The sequence below is a fragment of the Salvia hispanica genome, chromosome 4, assembly GCF_029641045.1.
Source record: "Salvia hispanica isolate PSC_SH4W2 chromosome 4, Shi_PSC_v1, whole genome shotgun sequence".
NCBI lineage: Eukaryota > Viridiplantae > Streptophyta > Magnoliopsida > Lamiales > Lamiaceae > Salvia > Salvia hispanica.
In genome coordinates this window covers 21,096,665-21,118,466 of record NC_142695.1, presented here as the reverse complement: position 1 = coordinate 21,118,466, position 21,802 = coordinate 21,096,665, and the positions used below count along the sequence as shown (strand labels likewise).

General features: G+C 33.7%; 2 protein-coding genes and 1 non-coding gene across 5 annotated transcripts; 1 reads left to right on the top strand and 2 right to left on the bottom strand.

Moving 5' to 3' along the window:
- Positions 1-1,838: 1,838 nt before the first annotated feature.
- On the top strand, positions 1,839-10,773 carry LOC125197162 (uncharacterized). Of its 2 annotated transcripts, none has more exons than XM_048095872.2 (13): positions 1,839-2,014; positions 2,144-2,468; positions 2,647-2,815; positions 2,884-2,933; positions 3,299-3,391; positions 3,468-3,556; positions 4,096-4,174; positions 4,323-4,405; positions 5,779-5,857; positions 6,755-7,457; positions 8,706-8,789; positions 8,902-9,553; positions 10,133-10,773. In XM_048095872.2, the coding sequence occupies exons 1-13, from the start codon at positions 1,983-1,985 to the stop codon at positions 10,269-10,271; spliced, it is 2,577 nt and encodes an 858-aa protein (XP_047951829.1). In that variant the 5' UTR covers positions 1,839-1,982; the 3' UTR covers positions 10,272-10,773. The 2 variants fall into 2 exon arrangements, with proteins under 2 accessions (XP_047951829.1, XP_088913709.1); XM_089057583.1 differs by having other exon boundaries at positions 2,644-2,815.
- A 324-nt stretch (positions 10,774-11,097) lies between these two features.
- TRNAE-CUC (transfer RNA glutamic acid (anticodon CUC)) lies at positions 11,098-11,170 on the bottom strand. The gene has a single exon. It is a non-coding gene; the product is annotated as a tRNA-Glu (tRNA).
- A 1,283-nt stretch (positions 11,171-12,453) lies between these two features.
- LOC125196529 (putative cytokinin riboside 5'-monophosphate phosphoribohydrolase LOGL10) lies at positions 12,454-14,064 on the bottom strand. 2 transcript variants are annotated; one of them, XM_048095084.2, is made up of 7 exons: positions 13,722-14,064; positions 13,548-13,645; positions 13,430-13,460; positions 13,185-13,284; positions 13,028-13,098; positions 12,781-12,924; positions 12,454-12,703 (listed from the first exon to the last, which is right to left on the bottom strand). In XM_048095084.2, the coding sequence occupies exons 1-7, from the start codon at positions 13,836-13,838 to the stop codon at positions 12,623-12,625; spliced, it is 642 nt and encodes a 213-aa protein (XP_047951041.1). In that variant the 5' UTR covers positions 13,839-14,064; the 3' UTR covers positions 12,454-12,622. The 2 variants fall into 2 exon arrangements, with proteins under 2 accessions (XP_047951041.1, XP_088925987.1); XM_089069861.1 differs by having other exon boundaries at positions 13,548-13,649; positions 13,722-13,851.
- Positions 14,065-21,802: the final 7,738 nt, after the last annotated feature.

The window sequence follows — 21,802 nt, the reverse complement described above, 5'->3', positions numbered from 1 at the left end:
GACCAGGCAGCGTCACCACGCGCTCAGAACGCGCTACATAAGCCTGGCGTGTCATCCCCAAAAAATCGGGCTCAGCCCTTCAGAGCAGGCGGCCTGTAGGGACGGACAGATGATCTGCAATGGCAGCACGACACCGTCTCCTCCCGGCAGGACGGGCCAGCACGGCAGCACCACATCGGAGTCGGACTGACCATTCCGGTGCTCTTGTATGGATTATAACATAACATAACAAGCAAGTATAATTAAAACGTTAGTGGAAACAAATTTCACTACTCCATTATTTTTATTAAATAAATAATTATTAGTATATTGTTAATACTGTCTATTTGGTTAATCGTAATATTTTTAAATTAAAAATCATACTAATTGACAACCCATAACCTCGATTTTTCACAATTTGAAAAAACTAATTATGTGATTCAATTAACCATATTTTTGGTATGGTTTGTCGGTTAATTCGGTTTTTGATTTGTTTATTGCCCATAAGCGAGAAACCTATATAAAGTTAAACTTTAATACTCTTTGTTGCTATTTTTTTTATTAAGTTTTGTTTATTTATCATTAGAAAACCGTTCAACAAAAATGTTGCTTATACCGTAAATGAGTCAGTTTCAACAACAAAGACAACTAATATCATAATTCATAAGTGTGACCAGGGGCGGACGCCGAAAAAAATATCGATAGGGGCTGTGATTTCTAAATTTTGTTCATATGTTATATTTTTGGGTGTTTTAATTACTTGTAAGAGATTTTATACAATAATTTACATTAAATTTAGATAAATTTCAAAAATTTATAAAAGCAAAATGTTTATAAAATATTTTTATTGAGGACTTTAGCTCCATCCTACTTCTACATGGGTCCGCCCTTGAGTGTGACAGTAAAGTACGACTCAATTGATAAGATATTTATCCTTCATCCAATAAGTTGAGAGTTTAAATAATTACGAGGGAAAATGGAAAAACTATTATTAATATTCTTTTAGAAAAAAAAAATCCACTAACATTACAATGGTTATTCTTGCCAAAGGTTCTTGAACAACTTTGTTTTTAGTTACTAGTACCATAGCAACATTTTTTTTTTAGTTTCCAAGAAAAATGTAACTTCAAGAGGCGAGCTGCACATTCGTCTCCTCATCTTCTAATCAGAGGTGTCGGCCTTGCAGGCAACAAAAGTGAGGTCGATGGTAACAGTGTTGCGGTATATTGTATTACTAAAATTTAACATACCGTAAAATTCTAGTTTACCAAATTTCGGTACAGTATATCAATAATTTGATATTGTATCATTTTTTAAAATTGAAATTGACCATATCAAAAATTCGGTATACCATATGATTTCGATAAGGTTAATATATGCTTTTTACTTATATCGATTTTTTATATAGTACATACCGTATGTTGGTTTTAGTACGTTATATCGTACCAATCCACCCTTAATTCTGAGAAAGAGAGAATAACGAGAGTAGAAATGATGAATGTGGGATGAGAATGAAAAATGGATATTTTGGTAAATGTAAGATAGTTGGTATAATAGTAGTCAATTAGAATTGATCGAAAATTCATGCATATTTTGGAAAAAATGGATATATTGAGGTAATTAAGTAAGTGAATAGTTACGGATATTTTTTTAGCTTTTCGAAAAACACCGACGCCAAATTGCCAAAAGCATAGGTTTGAAACTGTATGCAAATACAATAACTCCAAATGTGAATATAGAGATTTTTATACAGTTCAGATTATAATTTTCCGAAAATAAGGGGTGCAAAGTAGAAACTATATAAATATGATAATTGCAAGCGAGGCCCCATTAGCATTCCCAAATCGTCAATGTCCATTATCTTCTCTCTCTTACCCTAGAATTTCACTTTCCAATTCAGTTCCCAAATAATTTTCCCCAAAACAAAAGGTTAATATTTTGTTTTAAATTTTTATATACAAATAATAGTAGCACCCAAAAATTTTCCCTCCTTCCTCTGTTATATGGCATTTCATGTCGCCTGTCCAATTACCTGGTACACTTCTATCTCATGGACTCAGCCCAATTATTTTATTTTATTTTTTATTTTTCATAAATTTTTTGTATATAGACACCACCGCTATTTTTGCCACTGTGATGTGGGAATCGATTTTATGTAATGCAGCCGGCGGATATGTTTCTGCGCTTTGGGTTTTCCGCGGAGCTTGCAGAGCGACAATGGGAGGGCCGATTTCTTGCAGGAGGTTCATGCGATTGATCGTTTCTTGAATGATCCATGGCTGATTAAGGCCAGGGAGAATGCCACGGTGCAGGTTCAGGTCCCCAAGGTGGCGGTTAAATCGCCTGCTCCGCTGCCTCCACGCCCGCAATTTGGAGGCGAGGAGGCGGAGGTTCCTGCAGCTTCGGCTCAGCTGAAGAGGATGAAGCTGCAGAAGCAGTCGATTGTTGGAGAGGATTACTCGAGGAGGTTTGGGTCTGGTGATTTGGTGGTGAGTTTTCTAGAAATTGTAGTGATTTCATGTTTTTGTCGTTTGAATTTTGGAATTTGGTGTGTTTTCTCCGTGGTCTGGTCATACTATTGAGGATGGCATGTAAATAGGAATATAAGTATTAGTTTATTAGGCTGTTGATGGCATAGGGGGACTTTCTCATGGAGTTGTGTAGCAGGTATCTGCAAAAGATGCTGAGCAAGGCCAGTCCATTTCCAAGGTAGTGTGCCAGCTATGCTTCTCTGGTGAAAATGAAGGAAGTGAAAGGGCAAGAAAGATGCTATCATGCAAAAGTTGTGGGAAGAAGTATCACAGGAGCTGTCTGAAAGCTTGGTCTCGAAATAGAGGTACATTTCACGCTGAAGGAAACTTCTATGGGATGCTTGTATATTTCCTAATCAATTGTTTATTGCAGATCTTTTTCACTGGAGTTCTTGGACTTGCCCCTCTTGTCGAATTTGTGAGGTAAATGCAGTCTCCTTATTCCAAAATCACATAGTTATTTCTTTTGATACGTTTGTGAGATTGCAATCTCGACAATCACAGAGTCACTTCAAATCAATATGGAGAAGTATCTAGTTTTTTGATACAAAACATGTCTTGGATCTTGTATTAAAGTGTTGTTAGAGACCATTATTTAACACTAGAAATAATTGTCTTGCCTAACAGTTGAAAATCAGGAGTATAATCAAGGAAGACATCCTTTTGCATTTGTTTGATTTTATATTTGGTTTAAATTCCCATATAGCCTCTAGTTACTTAAGTGGTTGGTAGAATAATGCTGTCTTGACCTTGATATTTTTCTACATTTACTATTTTGATCACTATAGGTCTGCCGAAAAACTGGAGATCCAAATAAGTTTATGTTCTGTAAGAGGTGTGATGGTGCACACCACTGTTACTGTCAGCAACCTCCACATAAGGTGCACTGTATTTCTTATTTTGGCAATATTTTTCAACAATCAATGAGCTTATATATTTCACTCGCAATTCGTGCAGAATGTTGGCCATGGGCCATACTTATGCCCGAAACATACAAATTGCCACAGCTGCGGTTCTTCTGTCCCTGGAAATGGCCTAAGTGTGCGGTATGCATTTTTATGCACTAATTTGTACCTCTCTGTTCTCTGTGTGGAAGATTTTTTTTTGTGGCGTCTTTTAGGGTCTCTGGGCTTCTCTATATTAGTACTTGATATTTGATAATGGTCATGGAACTGTACCCTGATATGAATTTGAATCTGAACTCCCTTCTTATGTTTGGAACTGCATCTATAATCTTTATCTGCTAAATGTATAATGAGGAAGCTGAACTTGGCATCCGTTGGAGATTAGTAGTTTTCCATGGATTACATCCTACAGATTATTGAGGGTTGGTCGTATTGTTTTGTATGTGTGATTTATTGTATTCCTCATGTATTATCACCATATATACAGGAACTGGAGGTCTTTCTGTTGAGAAAATACAAGTTGATAAGAAAAATGTTACGCATCATTTGTTACAATGCCAAAGTTTTATTATATAATAAATAAATAGCTCAATTGTCAAACTGTCATTTGCGAAAAAATAGTCGTTGTGAGAAACATTTAAGCAGGACACTTCTTATTGATTTGAATGTAATGGTTGCAGGTGGTTTTTGGGGTACACTTGTTGTGATGCTTGTGGAAGATTGTTTGTCAAGGGAAACTATTGCCCTGTCTGTTTGAAGGTAAAATGCTGTGTCCACCTGTTAATTTATTTCTCTCTCAATTTTGCATTTTCTTAGAGTTGCCTCCATACTGGGCACATGATGTAGCAGATCCCAGCCTGTTCGAGCAGTATAAGCTGATTATATATTGTTCCACTGAAAACTGTAGGTATATAGAGATTCCGAGTCAACTCCAATGGTTTGTTGTGATATCTGTCAACACTGGGTGCACTGTCCTTGTGATGGAATCAGGTCTTTTCTTCTTATCTTGTATATGGATTCTGTTATTTACTTTTTAAAATTCTTGTTCTATCCTTTTGTGTTATGTGAATCTGTGATGAGAATTTGGTTCATGTAATTGATCTGCTTTAATCAAGAGCATTTTTGGTCCCAGATACCTGCAACGGTTTGTATTTCACCACTTAAATTACATATTTATCTTGTATAACAACTTAACAAGAAGTAACAAGACATCTAATCGGTTCATGTCAGTACGGATGTTGGAAAGAGAAACAGTGAATTAAAAGCACGAGAGACGAGATGCTTTTCTTAACCAATGTTCATGCCATATATAAGAATAAGTTTGTTATTATGAACTGTAGAGCTTTTGTATTCACCTTTGCCTAAGTGTTGTGAAACTGTCCTTATGTTTGTTCTGGTAGTGCAAGTTGTAACTCATTGCAGCCCCCTTTCACCATAAGGTTCATAAGATAGTATTTTGTGGAAGGAGGAAGGGTATGGATCAGCTGTCTGACATAATTTTTTTTATCGAAGCCACTCTAGAAGAAAAATATAATGGCTTAGAAAGTGATGTTATTTGTTGCTAGGTATAAATTTGGGTTATATATGGCCCTTTTTTGGCCAGAATTATAAGATAATGTCACTATATTCTTGCTTAGCAGAGGACAAAAAAGAAATAATCCTAAACAGAGTTATAGGCCGTTAGCATGAGAAGAAAACAAAAAATTGGTGGGATGAAAGTGGAGTGTCAAACCTAAGGCCAGCTTTCTAGACTCTAAATTTGAGAATTTCAATTCTTCAATCACCATGGATTGAAAATTCCTTGAAAAAAAGAACAGTAAATCTGGAACCATTAGTTTTTGTTCATGAAAATAGGAGAAGGTTTGCAACGTCTTGTTCCCTTCTTAATCTGCTTGAGAAGACACATGAAGTTGATCTTACCGATTCAATTTTCCCTTGTATATCATGCGTTTTTATGTCTGTTTTGATCCTCTTGAGTTTTGTCGCTTTCTTAGCCCAGCACTTGCCTTGCATATGAACTCAAGATGCAGGTTTTACTAGTAACAGCTTATACTGTGTTTCTCTTTCGGCCTAAAGTACCTATGCTAAGTTACCAAATCGTAACCTTTGTCTTCATGTAATAAGGTTAATAATTCAACGGTCACAACCAGCACAAAATGATAAGCTGAACCGTTTTGTGCCAGCACAAAATGATAAGCTGAACCGTTTTGTTATAATAACTTTCAAGTTATTTTTGAGATGCTTTGTCTTTGATCTGCATGATTTTTGTTTTTATTCACCTCGCCGATAACCTCTTGTAATGTTGAGACTCTTACTCAAGATATTGACTTCTTTTTTTACTACTATAATGGTTAATTTCTCAGTGATGCAAAATATATGCAATTTCAAGTCGATGGAAATCTCCAATATGTTTGCCCTGCATGCCGTGGAGAAAGCTGCCAGGTGGTTTCCCGGTTCACAGTTGGTTTTGAATAATGCAAAATTTGACTGATCTTTTTTCTGTATAAAAAATAAAATTGAATTTTTAATAACTTACCTTTAAGTTTTACTCCATCCGCCCCACCAAAGTTTTACTCCCTCCGTCCCACCGTAATTGAGTCGTATTCCTTTTTGGGTCCCCCTACTATAGTTAAGTAATTTCTCTTTATGACAAAAATCAACACATTTAATCCCTCTTCACTTATTTACTTTATTCTCTTTCCTACTCTATTTCCTCTCCACTTAGCTCACTAAACACTCATTCTTTAATCTCTGTGTCCAAAATAAACATTTCAACTAGGGTGTTTTTAAGCAATATTAGACATTTTTTAGGCGACATTTAAAAAAAACAAAGGACAATTATCTTGATTTTTAAGCTTAGTTTAGTTTTTTATATTGGGCATTTATAGTTTCTTTGTACATACTTTAATTTCTTTATTTCTATTTGTTTTAATTGTTAAAACATTACTTATGTTTTGCTTTGATTAGAGTAAAAAATTACTATGTGAAACTTTAGAACATATTTTCTACTAATACTTTTGGTTGCAGATTTCTTTTGCAATATTTATTACTCCATAATTTATCGAGCTTCTTAAGGGTTAACAGTTTAGTTACTATGTGTAATAGTTATAAAATATGAAGAATATAAGTGAAATATTATAAGTAACTTTATCAAACAATTAATGATCAATGCGAAATGGTTTTCATAAAATATTTATTAATGTTATTGTGACTTTATCGTTTTTGTAAAAATTATACATCCTTGTTTTTACCATAGTTGCCCCCCTGAACTGAATTTCATGCTTTATCACTGGCTCTCTTTTTGCCATAATTATATTTTATACTTCCATGTCTGTCCAGGTTAAGAATCCTGAGGAGGCTGTTCAGGAACTTTGGAAACGGAGAGATGAAGCTGATAGGGATTTGATAGCCAGCTTGAGAGCAGATGCTGGGTTGCCTACACAGGAAGAAATTTTTGACATTTCACCTTTTTCAGATGATGAAGAGAGTGATCCTGCATCACGAAAGAATGAATATAACCGATCTTTGAAGTTTTCCCTCAAAGGGCGGGATGAAAAATCACCAAGAAGGACTAAAGAATATGGAAAGAAATCTTCAAATAAGAAGCATGGCAAGAAGAAGGGAAATGAAATATCTTTTACCAATGGAACCAACACAGAGAATTTTGGCAGACACACTGATGGTCAACCTTTTGGATATAAAAGCAGTGATAACAAGAATGAAAAAATTCAATTTTCTGAAGAGCATGCAACTTCTTCATCTGGAGCTGGAATCTTAACTGAAGCAATCAGTGAGGCTGCAATCTCTAATCACAAACATGTTGATGAGGTGATTGTAGCTCCTGGAACTAAGACATCCAGGACTATCAAAATAAAGAACAACAAACCTCAGAGTTTGACTAATAGCGAGGATAGTCATAGTGGAATGCTGAAAACTGGGCAGGGCCCAAAGCTTGTCATACATTTGGGTGGCCGAAATAGGAATGCAAATAGTCCTCCTACATCTGAAGCTTCCAGTCTAAAAAAGGGGAGATATTCAAATGGTATGTACTCGGCTATATATGAATTATTTTGCTTTTACAACTGGTAAACATTTCCTTTTCAGAATGCATACTTTGTTTGAGGTTGCATAAACCTCGGGTGAGGTGTTGTGGTCTGCTATACAGTGAGCCTGAGAGGGTTTTAATAATACAAACTACTACTGCCTCCATCCCGGGTTAACTGATGCATTTCTTTTGCGTTCTAGAATTAGGAAAAAGATGTTTAGTGAGTTAAATTGTGAGATAATAAATAGAGAGAAGAGAGTTAATTTTTTGCCACAAAAGGAAATGAGTCCATTAACCTAGAACGTCCCGAAAAGAAATACAAATCAATTAACTTGGGACGGAGGGAGTATTATTTATCAGTATATAGTTGGGTACTTGATCTTTCAAGTTAGTGATATTTAAGGACGTGTAACTCACGGATTATGCTTTCATCCTCGAAATATGTTACTGCTCTTAGATTTAAAAGAAAATTAAAGGATGATCTTTAAAACCTGAGAATTTTTATGGTAAAAATCTGGGAACTATAAACCTTGTAAATTTGAATTTTGCAATTGAGTTGGTTTAAAATGTTATGTACCTTCTCCATTTCCTTATCTGTACTCAAAATGTGTCTAAGAAACATCATTTATGAAAAGTCCCTTTACTTTGACTAGTTATGTCCAGCTTCAAACTAAAGAGGTACAGTAAGAAAGATGAGCTTAACATGTTGTAGAAACTTGCTAGGCGTGATTCATGAAAAAAGGTTTCCTTTTCTAGCATCTTTTGATAAACTCACAGTTCAGTTCTTCAATTGTTGTTTTTCTCTTTGCATTGTCCTTTCCACGTGCTAAATTCAGATGGGTTGTAAACATGAGCAGTCTACTTTTAGTTTGTATAGAAACACCATAAGATTTATTGCTTACCATATACACCAAGTGAAATCTTAATGATTGATCTGGCTGACCTTATTTGATTTCCAAACCTTATCAGTCTTAGATAGAAACTGCTAATGTATTTATAGATGTTATACTTAAAGACTAAAGTACAAATTTGGTCTTGTACATTCGCTCAAAAATATTTTTTGGTCCCACACATTAAGTGTGTTAGTCATACTTTTTTTTGACACAATACACAGCAAAAAAACTACAGCAAGGACATGATCTCTATCATAATGACAAAGAGAGATTGTACTGAAATTAGTGTTAGTCATGCTTTTTTTTGATAATATAAGATAGCGCACTAAACAAATTTTCTTTGTGGTTCCAGTGGGCACTGAAGATGCGAGTCAACTGAAATGTCATGAGAGCATTGAGAGGGCCAGCACTGCAACTACTTATGGGGATACAAAAGGCAAGTCATGCTGAATTTCAGAAATGCCGTGCTCACAGTTCCATTATCCGCCTCTCTATAATTTATATGTATAGTCTTGTTAAATGGTTTTGTTGCCTTCTATATACTGCAGATCACAAAATGAATCATGCTGGTCAAAACAAAAGCTCCAAATTGCAAGAAAAAGAGGGCCCGTTGATAAAGTTCAAAAATGTCAACTCAGAATCCTCTAACATCAGCTTAAAACACGCAGGAGGATTTTCAAAGGCATTTGAATCTGATAATCCACAGGGTGCACATTCTTTGCTGGGTAAAAGAACTAATGAAGATGGTGCATCAGCAAGGAGGGGACCAGAATTCCCAGGTACTCGGAGGAACAAACATTCTTCAATCAAGAGTGGAGATGATGTGCCTACCATTACCATGTCCAGTGAGTTGGTTGAAGAAAATAGTAGCTTTCAGCCCATGTCACAGGCGTCTTCAGAGGGCCACAAGCCTCATTTGATATTTAGAATTCCAAAGAACTCAAACACGGGAAATCAAAATGATCAAGGTAATATGAGTAATGCAGATTCTCTGCGACTATCTGGAAAGGGGGATATCACTTATACCAGGGGTCAAAGGTCGAAGAGAAGGAGACCAGCACTAGGTGACGGAGACACATCTCAGCAGCACGAAGATAACACAATAAAGGAGTTTACTGATGCCAACTGGATCCTTCAAAAATTGGGGAAAGATGCTGCTGGGAAAAGAGTTGAGATTCATCAGTCATCCAACAATACCTGGTAAGTTTCCTTCACTTCTGTCAGAAAATCTGGGTTTGAAGTAGCATAAAATATCTGCTAGGGCTGAGATGGCTAGGACTTCATACATAGTACTTGCGTTCTTAATTATATTATGGGGGCCAAAATTTTAAATGCAGTCTGTTTCTTTTCGAATTGAAGAGCCTCACATATTTCCTTGTTTCAAGTCCTTATTATGATATTCAAGCAAATCATTAACAAGATTTACCGCTTGTTTGGGGAAAATCTTAAATTGAAAATTATGTGCTCTTGCTTGGTGGCTGTTTAAAATTGACTTAACCTAACTATCCTAAAACTCCATTTGGAGAATTGCGAATTTGTAGACATTCTCCAATGGACTGTTATAAACATTTTCATCCAAAACCTCATATTTTTCATAGCACTTTTTGTGTAAGGCTCATGCTCAAGAGGTCAAATCTCACCATGGAATTTTCAGAAGTGTTAAGAAGCATTTTTTGGCTGCCAATGATTTGTTATTATTTCCTATTTCTCTTGTTTTAATTAACTTCATCAAAACCTTCATTTTGATGTCTCTTTTCTTTCTCTGTTTTCTTTTTCCAGGCATAGGGGAACCGTGGTTGATATCTTTGAGGCTGAGGGTGCATCAGTTGTAGCTGTCTCTCTAGATGATGGAAAGACTAAGAATTTTGAACTTGGGAAGCAAGGAATCCGTTTTGTTTCTCAGAAGCAAAAGCATTGATTCTGATCTCGCTACAGATTTTTTGTTCTAAAGTCAGCAGTAATGGAAAAAAGAGATACTCTTATACACACTGAGCTTCTATGATGCAATTGCATGGTGTGTTAACTGAAGCTTCAAGATGGAGCGAATGGCTCCTCTTTTTCCTTCTCTCGAGCCATTCTCTCTTTCGCGTGAATCCTTTCTCAGCCAGATGATGTAGTTCGGATAGCAGGCTCTTTGCAGGAAAGAGCCATTTGTGCCCATGGTTTGAGTTGCGTGACGAATGCATGACTTCCTGCACTCTGTCAATGTTTCTGAAAATGCGGAGAAAGGAACAATGTTGTAACCCTTAAATGCTTACTCCATTCCTGCTGCTAGCTGAACAAAATACTTGTCTATTGATAAGCAGTGTATTTGCTATTATCATGAAATTGTGTGATGAGTTGGAAGTTGGAACGGTTACTGTGAAAATGTTGAAAATTTCAGGTCCAGAATATTCCAAATGGCTCTACCTTATGATCAATGGCTCAATCTTGGGTTAGAAAGGGAGGTTTCAATTTGCAAATGATTTGAATGACAATTTTAGCAATAGAATGGTAATCAGTGGTAAATTAAATAACCGCAGTACACAGCACATGTGAACACTTCAAATTTATAGTGGGATTGAGTCTAAAGAAGACTTAAATCATGAGTAATTATATTACATCTCTCTTATCCATTTCTTATTTAACTTATTCTTTGGAAATTGATTAATGATAAATGATTTAATGTATTATAGGATTGATATCTTATTGCCAAAATTAATTAAAACAAACAAAAATTGGAAAATTGTAAGAAAAAATATTCTTTCCGTTGCCGGGACTTGAACCCGGGTCTCTCGGGTGAGAGCCGAGTATCCTAACCAACTAGACTACAACGGATATTTGGTATTGCTTTTGCCGTCTATAAAAAATACAAAATGTCAATCTGTATTATCGAGAAATTACATTAATTACAGAAAGTGAGCTGGCTATTGATAATTTGATATTAATAGATGTATAAAAACTATAGGAAATCCTTTCATTTACAAATTGCTACCCAAATCTCAAAGTAAGACGTGAATAATTGTTCTTTCGGAAATACCAAATCACATCATTCCCCTATCCCAAACTCAACAAAAAAAGAATTAGGGTTTTTAAGACTAAAATAATTGACGCTGCAATTTGATGTTAAAATTATTTTAAATTGTTGTAATGCAATTTTATTCTGTGCATCTACTTTTAAAAAACTATAATCATTCCGGCTAATACCCATAATTTTCTTACACATTGTCCATATTATACATAATAAGGTTACTTGAACATAGTTATCAAGTCCAAACAATTGAAGCAATTACATATGGAGTACTACTATAGTTAAAAGCATAAACTTATGAAACCACGATAAACAGTTTTGGCCAACAAAATACTCCATGCAAAACCAACAATTTACTTAATAATAGCAACAAAATTAAAAAAAAAAATGAAAAGTAACCATGGCCACAAATTTAAAAAAACAAAGGCAAAGATTACAATTAACATACTCCGTATAATATATTCACTTCAATAAAACAGAAAAAAATGTGACGCGTCGATACGTCATGAGATTTGTTTTTACTACAAGTAGCAGTAGCATCGTTAATCCAAGAAATGCAAAAAAAAAGATAAGGAATAACATTTCAGTAAATTGTAAGTAAGGGGATATAGACTTCTAAAATCAACAAAGAATAAATACCAAAAAATTGTGTTGCTAAACTGATATGCCAGTATAAAATTACAAAAAATAATCTTCATTAGTAAATCAGCGACAATCTAAGCAACCCATACGCCAGAAATAAATTTTTGACCATTAATAATAAAAAAATAAGCAGATTAATTGTATAATTCTCTCCTACAAATTAAGATTAACAATATTTCATGATAATCTGATTTAAATTTATATATGTGTGGAAAATCTTCGATAGTTTCTATATGCATGACCGAATAATTGTTTTGACTGAACTAACGAATAAAACCAATTATTGAGCACATAAATTAATATAATGCAAATGACCCACAAATAATTACTATTAATAATTAGGATAATATAATGAATGGAAGTACAAAGATCTATGCCTGTGATTATTGAAATAGGAATGATTAAGATATGGGATCTTTGAACAAGCCCACTTTAGAGACAAATCAAGTAATAAAGAGAGATCATATAGTATATAGCTAAAGCTGGAAAGTTGGTTACATTACATTTTCAGTTTTGCTGACCTAACCACCAAATAATTGTATCCACATTTATTACACACAATAATCATTAATCTGTACATAATCATCACATCAAATTTTTATATATAATATATATGATCATCCACTTGTAGTCCCCCATTGATCATCAACTATCCAACTTTGTCTAGGTGCCACTGCTTCATGAACTGGTACATATTCCTACAATTAATTAAAACCATTAATCATCTGTTACTAATTAATTATAACTCCAATTTAGTATAATAAATATGGTTAACCTCCAATTTGTTGATCAACTGATCTGGTGAGTCTGCCAAGACAACTATATTTCTTGCTGAATTCTCAATGAAACCTTCCTCAACTCCCTTGTCAAAAAGTGCAAGCAAGCTATTATAGTATCCATCTATATTCAACAATCCCACCTGTTATATACATAGTTTCAAACATTTTAATTCAGATTATCACATGTGAGGTTAATTAATTAAGTTTAAAATAATAAAATTAAAATATCACTGATTGATTAACTGGTTTGTCATGAATTCCCAGCTGAGACCAAGCTATAATCTCTAACAATTCCTCCATGGTTCCATAACCACCTAAACAAGATCAACTGGGATTCTATTATCTTGATAAAAATATAAATAAAGACAATTTGAATATAAAGGGAATAAATGAATTAAACCAGGAAGAGCAATGAAAGCATCAGCATTTTTGGCCATTTGTGCCTTTCTTTTATGCATATCTGCCACAATTATTACTTCCCCAACACTTGCTCCAGATATCTGTTACATCAAAAAATCATTCACATATTCACACATGGTACTCTTAGCCTGATCACTTGATAAATTGTACTAACAGCAATATATTATATCATTATTGCATGTCTAATTAAATTTGCTATGATGACCAAGGATGAAAAAATTGTACCTCATGTGCCACTAGAGCTTTAGGAATTATTCTACAGCCAAACAAAATGTTACTACTATTAACAAAAGATGAAGCAGAAAAATTCAATTCAATTAGTGAGCATTTACAACATTAATACCCCAAAACATGACAGCCACCATCAAATACAGTTTTGGAGACCAAGCCCATCAATCCTACACTTGCTCCACCATAAACAAGATCAATCTTTCTCTCAACCTAGCTAGTCCAAAATTATATTCAGTGAGAAAAGTGTGATTTAAGAAAGTGAAAAAAGATTTGATGAATTAATTACCAGTTGTTTGCCAAGCTGAAGAGCTGCATCAGTGAATGATGGTTTGTTACCTGCTCTACTTCCACAGAATACACATATTCTCTTAAACTTTCTTGAAGGCACCATCATCCCTTCCATCTTTAATACTATAATTAAAGAGAGAGAGAGAGAGAGAGAGAGAGAGAGTGGTATATATATATCTATAGGTAGTGTAGTGTGTATGGAAAAGGAGGTGCAAAGAGGGTTAGGGTATATATAAGGGGATAGGGCAAAATCCCTTGAGACTATTATCTCCAAACACTACCTTTTGTCTAGGGCCTTTTGTGTTGGACAAGACCCCAACACCCCCATTTCCCAAATCTCTCTATCTACAGCTTATTAGATTGAGAGACAAAATGGCAAGCAAGTTGTCTATCCAATTGGGTAAATGTGACAATCACTTTTACTTGCTTTTATCTTGTTGTACTCCCTTTCATTAACCAACCAATGTTACTAAATATTGACTTTTTTTTCTGTACTTTCTTTAAGTCTTGATCAATCTTTCATTACCATTTAAGTAAATAGGGGAATGTATCTTTTTTAAATACAGTGTCCCCAGAAATACAATCCACATTGTTCTTTATGTCATCTCATCCCGTTAATATATTTATTATTATGATACGATTATGAATCATACTTAAAACAAACTTTTCAAACTATACTTATTACATATTGAATGCAAAATAATTTCCATAGTGAATTATACAAATCTTATTAGATAATTACTAAAATAGGAGAGAAAGAGAAATAATAATTAAAATAGTAAGCGATGCATATATCATTAGTAGATACTAGCTAGCAATAACAAATTGTGAGAAAACTTCATAAATAGATATATAACTAATTATAGTGAAGCTACAAATATAAAAAAAATTACGACTATTTCTTTTGGATGGAGTGAAGAGTAATTAGTCAAAACTTTAGAATAGCCTAAAATTTCAATCATTCAAAGTGAACTAATATTAACTTATACACCTACTATTTTACGAGCGTTCATTTTTTATAATTGATAAAAGAGATGATCAGTGATGGATTAAGTCCGTGCCACATTGGATTGGCCAACCTTTCCATTAGCCTATAGTGACGGACACAGAAAATTATTATAGTAGAGGATATATATGGGATAATAATTTTTTTATAATTTATTGTTTTAATAAAGGCTTTTGTACTTTATTTTACATAAAATACCAGCAAAATTATAATATTATATAACTAAAATTATAAAAAAATTAATTGGGAAAGGGCTTAAGCCCCTTCCTAATCACATGTGTGTCCACCAGTGGGCCCTATACCATTTTAAAATTAAATTCAAGTTTTCGAGCTACCAAACATGCAACAACGACTTTATCCCATATGATCCCACTTCCATCCAATATTGTGATCCCACTTGTGTCCGACCCCATGATGAATTGGATCTGATCTATCTCAAGATAGCCAAAATTCCAATCCTTTAAAATAAAAACAAATGACTGAGGTATATATATATATATATATATATATATATATATATATATATAGATATAGGATTGTGATCAGTTGAAAACTTTTAGTCTAATTGAGAATTGAGATTCATTTGTTAAATGAGTGGTCCAGATTTTGTCACATGAAAAATATTTTAGATTAATTAATTATAAAAGGGCAGAATGATAATTTCATATTTTAATTAGGATTGCAACGCTACTTTTCCTACTCCATTTTCGTTTCGGCTCATCTATTTTCCCCAATTAACCAAACCCTCAAATCCACAATTCTCTCATCCATCGATGAAGCGCCCCCTCGCCGACGATGAATTCGATTCCACCGCCACAGCCAAAGGCGAATCCGCCGCCGCCAGCGACAAAGACGCGAACAAGAAGATCAAATAGAACGGCGAAGAAGAAGTAGAAAAAATAACAGAGATGTCGAAGAAGGCGGAGGCGGTGCTGCTGGACGGGAATCGCTACCTCTGTTTTTCACAAGTAATAACATAGATTGATTAATTGGTGATGAATTATGGCGAGGATCGATGAATTCGGAGCAGAACGGAGTGTTGGAGTTTAAACCTGACGAAGCGGTTTTGGAAGGTGTCGACGCGAAGAATTTTGGCAGGAAAATGATGGAGCTCCGGCGGATTAAGTCGGTTTCAAGCGGAAAATCCGGAGATCTGGTGGTTGTTTCCGATCGTAAGGTTTCCAGTAGGAAAAGGGATTCGATGTTAAGAAAGATATTAAATTGACGGAGGAAGCATTGCTGGTTCGGTTACCGGAAATGATGCCAGATCTCGAGACGGCGACGCAGCCTTGCTGGAGTATGGAACGATTTCGATTATTGGTCGGCGGAGAGAGATGGAGGACGCGGTGGCGGCGGAGCTGGATTTTGTGAGGAAAGGCGGGAAGAGCTACAGTTTCTTCGCAGATTATTGTAACTTATTTCCTTTTTCAATATTCTTATTCGAGCAAAACACTTTTATTTTTGTTAGACTGAACTTTCCTTTCGTTGTTCTGTTTATTTTCTTATATTTTAATTTGAGTATTGTAAATAGCAGAAACTATTGTAAATCACAATCTTTTGTTGGTTTGAAATTTGAATAGTGACATTAATATAGTTAATCTTGATTATCAATTATGTTGGATGTGAGCTGGATTGGAGAATCAAGGTTAATCATAATGCACTCTAGGTGTTTGGTGATATTCTCCAGTTGGAAGTTAGTTGCTAATAGTTAGATTCAAGATTTAGCTATTTCTTTTTTTTTTAATGTCAACTACGCGCATATAATGTCAACTACATATACAATTCAGGTCAACTACACACATTTAATGTCAACTACGTATACAATTCATGTCTACACATATATAATGTCAACTATGTGTACAATCCATGTCAACTACATATACAATTCATGTCAACTACACACATACAATGTCAACTACGTGTACAATCCATGTCAACTACACACATACAATGTCAACTACGTGTACAATCCATGTCAACTACATATACAATTCATGTCAACTACACACATATAATGTCAACTACACATATATTTTATGTCAACTACAGACATATAATGTCAACTACATGTACAATTCATGTCAAAAAGTATTTATTGAATAAAGTTGTTGACATTCGATATTCTCGCTATTGATATGTGAATTATAAGTGTTATTTGTTAGTTGTTGACATTTTAAGTGAGTTGTTGACATTCTATATTCTTGTTATTGATATGTGAACAGTGTTATTTTTTAGTTATTGGCATTTTAATACGAGTTGTTGACATTCGATATTCTGACTATTGATATGTGAATTATAAGTGTCATGTCAACTACGGTGCATATCGTGTCAACTACACGTACAAGCCATGTCAACTATGTTACATACTATGTCAACATAGAACCATGTCAACAACAATTATAAGTCATGTCAACCCAACAATTATAAGTCATATCAACAACAATTATAAGCCATCTCAACTACACATAGAACCATGTCAACAACAATTATAAGTCATGTCAACAACAATTATAAGCCATGTCAACTAAACATAGAACCATGTCAACAACAATTATAAGTCATGTCAACAACAATTATAAGCCATGTCAACTACACATAGAAACAATGTCAACAACAATTATAAGTCACGTCAACAACACGTACAAATCATGTCAACAGCAATTATAACCAAATGTCAACTACACTTTCAAGCCATGTCAACAACAATTCAGTCATTTTATAAAAACAATATGTTATTTAATCTTAGTTTTAGTTATTTTAACAATATTCTCTTCTTTCTCTTTCCCTTTCTCCTGTTGCTTTTCTTTTTTCGTTTCAACCTGTGTGTCATCCATTGGGCCTGCAGCTGGCGGTGAGAGGCTGATTCATTATTGTCATCACCCATTGTGTCCTCTTTTGTTCCTTCTACTTTTTTAGCAGCCTATTGAATTAGTAATTTATAATTAATATCAAATTAATTTGAATTAATTCTAAATAACAAAAGACGAGATTTGGCTCACCCCTTTAGGATCAGAAACTGGTGATGTAGGGATATTTTCTCTGTTTCTTTCTTCTGCATACTGCTTGTAAATTAGTACTACAATGTTAGTATCTAAAGTGTAGGAGTAATCTAATGTCAACTCAGAGAAACATATGTAAATAAAATGATGTACTTACTTCATCAAAGAAATGTCCAAATTTGAAAGCATTTAGTGACTGTGAAATGTTCATGAATTTTACGAATTTCCTGCAGCAAGCCAAGAGGCACAACCTGTTAGATTTCTTAGCTTTTTTATCCTAATATGCACAAACTTACATCAGCTGGATTATTTTGATCATCACCAAAATTCATCAATACATAAATTTCTACCAAGGATTTAACGTCTAATGCAATTCAAATATTTTTACATATAGCTCAATACAGCTGCCCTAGTTTACTAAAACAGTTAACAAAAATGAAGCAACGAGTTAAACCGAACCTTGTTGGGAAGTTCACTAAAGCTAATAACTACAATCGTTGCAAGAAGAAGTGCGCAAAGTAGCCACGTCGAGCTCGCAACATTCAACCACTCTCCCAACCACTCTCTACTCCCTTGTGAAATATAGTTACTGAAACGTAGAAATATAGATAATGATGATGAGGATGAACTTAATCATTAATTGAACTGAATCACATGTAGCATGTCTTGCTGCATGTGGTGACAGTTGAAGCTAATAGAGAGTTAAGAACACAAGATGCCTTGAACATAAATATATCAAGATGGCTTGCTGCATGTTGATGCTTTGAACACGTCTGTCTAATTAGCTTGCGCTTCTTCAATTGCTAATCAAAAAAAATCATCAGAAATTGAATTCATAAGAAAACAAATCCACATATGTTTTAAAACACTAAAATCAAAGTAATAGCTATTGACTTACTACTACAACCATATATATGTTTTCTACAGCCATCCTAACAGCTATTCAAACAAGCATACACTATGTCAATAAAATTATGTCAACAGCTATTCAACAATCATACAGTCTGTTATTATAGCTATGTCAATAGCTATTGACTTACTACTACAGCCATACATATGTTTTCTACAACCATCCTAATAGCTATTCAAACAAGCATACACTATGTGAATAAAATTATGTCAACAACTATTCAACAATCATACAGTTTGTTATTATAGCTATGTCAATAGCTATTGTATAAAATGTCAATAATCTTAAAAATTTAAACAAATCCATCACTTCTGATTCTACCATCACTAATCAACAAAAAAATTCAGCAAAAATCGAATTCATAAGAAAACAAATGCAGATGTGTTTTAATTCACTAAAATCGAAGTAATATACTTAAAATTTGAATCAATTTCTTAACCTGAATCATTTACTTAAAATTTAAAAATTCAAGCTTTCACTACTTATTACCAATCAAAATATCGAGAACAAACACTTTCCTGAAACAATCTGTGAAAATAAATTTCAATTAAGTGACAAAATAAACCTCAAATTTTCCAATGCCCTCAAGAACCTAGTCGCAATGAAAGATTCCTAATTACTACTAGATCGCCTATAAAATTTAAAAGAAATGTCAAAAAAAGTAAATCAGTGCATTGCACAAGAATCATCAGACATTTCAAAATCAAAATAACTACACAAATAATTAAAAAGAAGACATATAACACGAAAAAAAAAATCGAATCTCTAACCTGAGTGAAGAAAAAAAGTGAAAGTCCGAGCCAAAATTGAAACTATCAATCGATGAACCGGAACAGAAATGTAGAAACAACGCTAGTCAAATCCACTTCTCCGCCTTCATCTCTCACGATCTCCGTCGATTTGGAATGCCGATTCTCTTCGATCGTTGCTTCAGCCGATTCAGCTACAATCGGCGCTTCAGCCGATTGTCTTCGATTTTGCTCTTCGATCGTCATTGCAGAAAATTGTTCGATTTTGGTCTTCGATTTTGAAGGTCTACGAATTGAAATTTGAAGACCAACATATTTTTCAGCGAGATTTTGAAGGTTTTCGATTTTGCACAATTGTGTGAATTGTATGAAGATTTGCAGATTTGCAGATTTGAAGGTCTATGAAATTAGAAATATATATATATATATATATATATATATATATATATATATATATATATATATATATATATATATATAGGGTCTTGTTAGGTTGAGATTTATCAACCTAATTGAGAATTGAGATGCAATCTCAGCCACTCATCCAGAATATTTGTGAAATGTCAAGAGCATGTAGTTTATGTCAACAGAGGGGCATAATTGTAAATTTTTTTATTTTTTTATTTTTAATTTTTTTATTATTATTTTTAATTTTTAAATTTTTTTTTATTATTTTTTTTAAATTTTTTTTGTAATTTTTTTTTAATTTTTTTAAATTTTTTTTTTCAACTACATATACATTCATGTCAACTTACACATCAAATGTCAACAACTTTATTCAATAAATACTACTCCCTCCGTCCCGCTTTAGGAGTCCCGGTTGAGTCGGACACATGTTTTATGAAAAAAGTGTTTGAGTATGTAATAAATAAATATTGTAGTGAATGTTGGGACCCACTTTTAATTGAGTGTCCAATAAATAAATGTTGTAGTGGATGTTGGGACCCATTTTTAACACTTTGTAGGCATTTTTTTATTAATTTATCCCAATCGGGACTCCTAAAGCGGGACGCCCAAAATTGATCAACCGGGACTCCTAAAGCGTGACGGAGGGAGTATTTGACATGAATTGTACATGTAGTTGACATTATATTGTGTAGTTAACATGAATTGTATATGTAGTTGACATGGATTGTACACATAGTTGACATTATATGTGTGTAGTTGGCATGAATTGTGTGGTTGACATGGATTGTACACATAGTTGACATTATATGTGTGTAGTTGACATGAATTGTATATGTAGTTGAAAAATAAAAATAAAAAAAATAAAAAAAAATAAAAAATAATTTAAATTTTTTTAAAAAAAATTAATAAAAAATTAAAATTAAAAATTAAAAAAAATATTTATTGAATAAAATTTACTATGATATTACCATTCTGCCCTTTCATAATTAATTAATCTAAAGATATTTTCCATATGGAAAAATCTGGACCACTCATTTAATAAAAATGAGTGGCTGATATTGTATCTCATTTCTCAATTAGTATAAAAAATCTCAATTTCATATATATATATATAGGGGTGCGATCATATCATAACGCATATTTATGTGATAACCTAATAACCCTATCATTTTATGGGTCAAAAGTATCATTTTTACTAAAAATGATATTTATACACGATAAAATGATATTTTTTCAGCATGCATAAAATGATACTTTTATTCCATAAAATGATATTTTTCGTCCATAAAATGAGGGTTATTAGGTTATCACCATAAATATGGGTTATGATATGATCACATCCCTATATATATATATATATATATATATATATATATATATATATATATATAGGGGTGCATTAAGGTCCTTACACCCCCTTACTCTTAAACACAACACTAATATCATCCATTGGATTATAGTTTTGGATGGTGGGGATTTAAAATCAGCGTTCTACATTAATACCATTTTCGGATACATCACAAGGGTAATATTGGAATCTTGGAACTGAAGAGTCGGTTTTAGAAACTGCATGTCCATGATATTAGGGATTTTAATTAAATGGACGATACACTCTCTCTCCATCACTTCTCAAATCTGTCTTCCCATATTCTCTCCCATTTCCAACGCCCCCTCTCCGCAATTTGAGAAGAAAAAACCCTAGTCTTCACCGATTGATGCTCAATTGAAGACGCCGCTGACAAATCTGTTAGATAGCGAACTCATCCGCTACATTATTTCGAGTTTTTGTGTTGATTGAATCATCTGGCGTGTGGTTCTGAGTCGATTTGACGACCGACAACAACAAGGTAACAGTAATCGAGAGTAGTTTGGTATCAGTTTTCTCAATCTAACACATACTTAGGATTTTGGTTGTGTTGAGAATGTTTTGGTGGTCTGGTTCAGTTGGGTTTACATTAAGGTCAGAATTTCAGTGATTTACGTCATTATTTGGACGTTTTTGTTCGG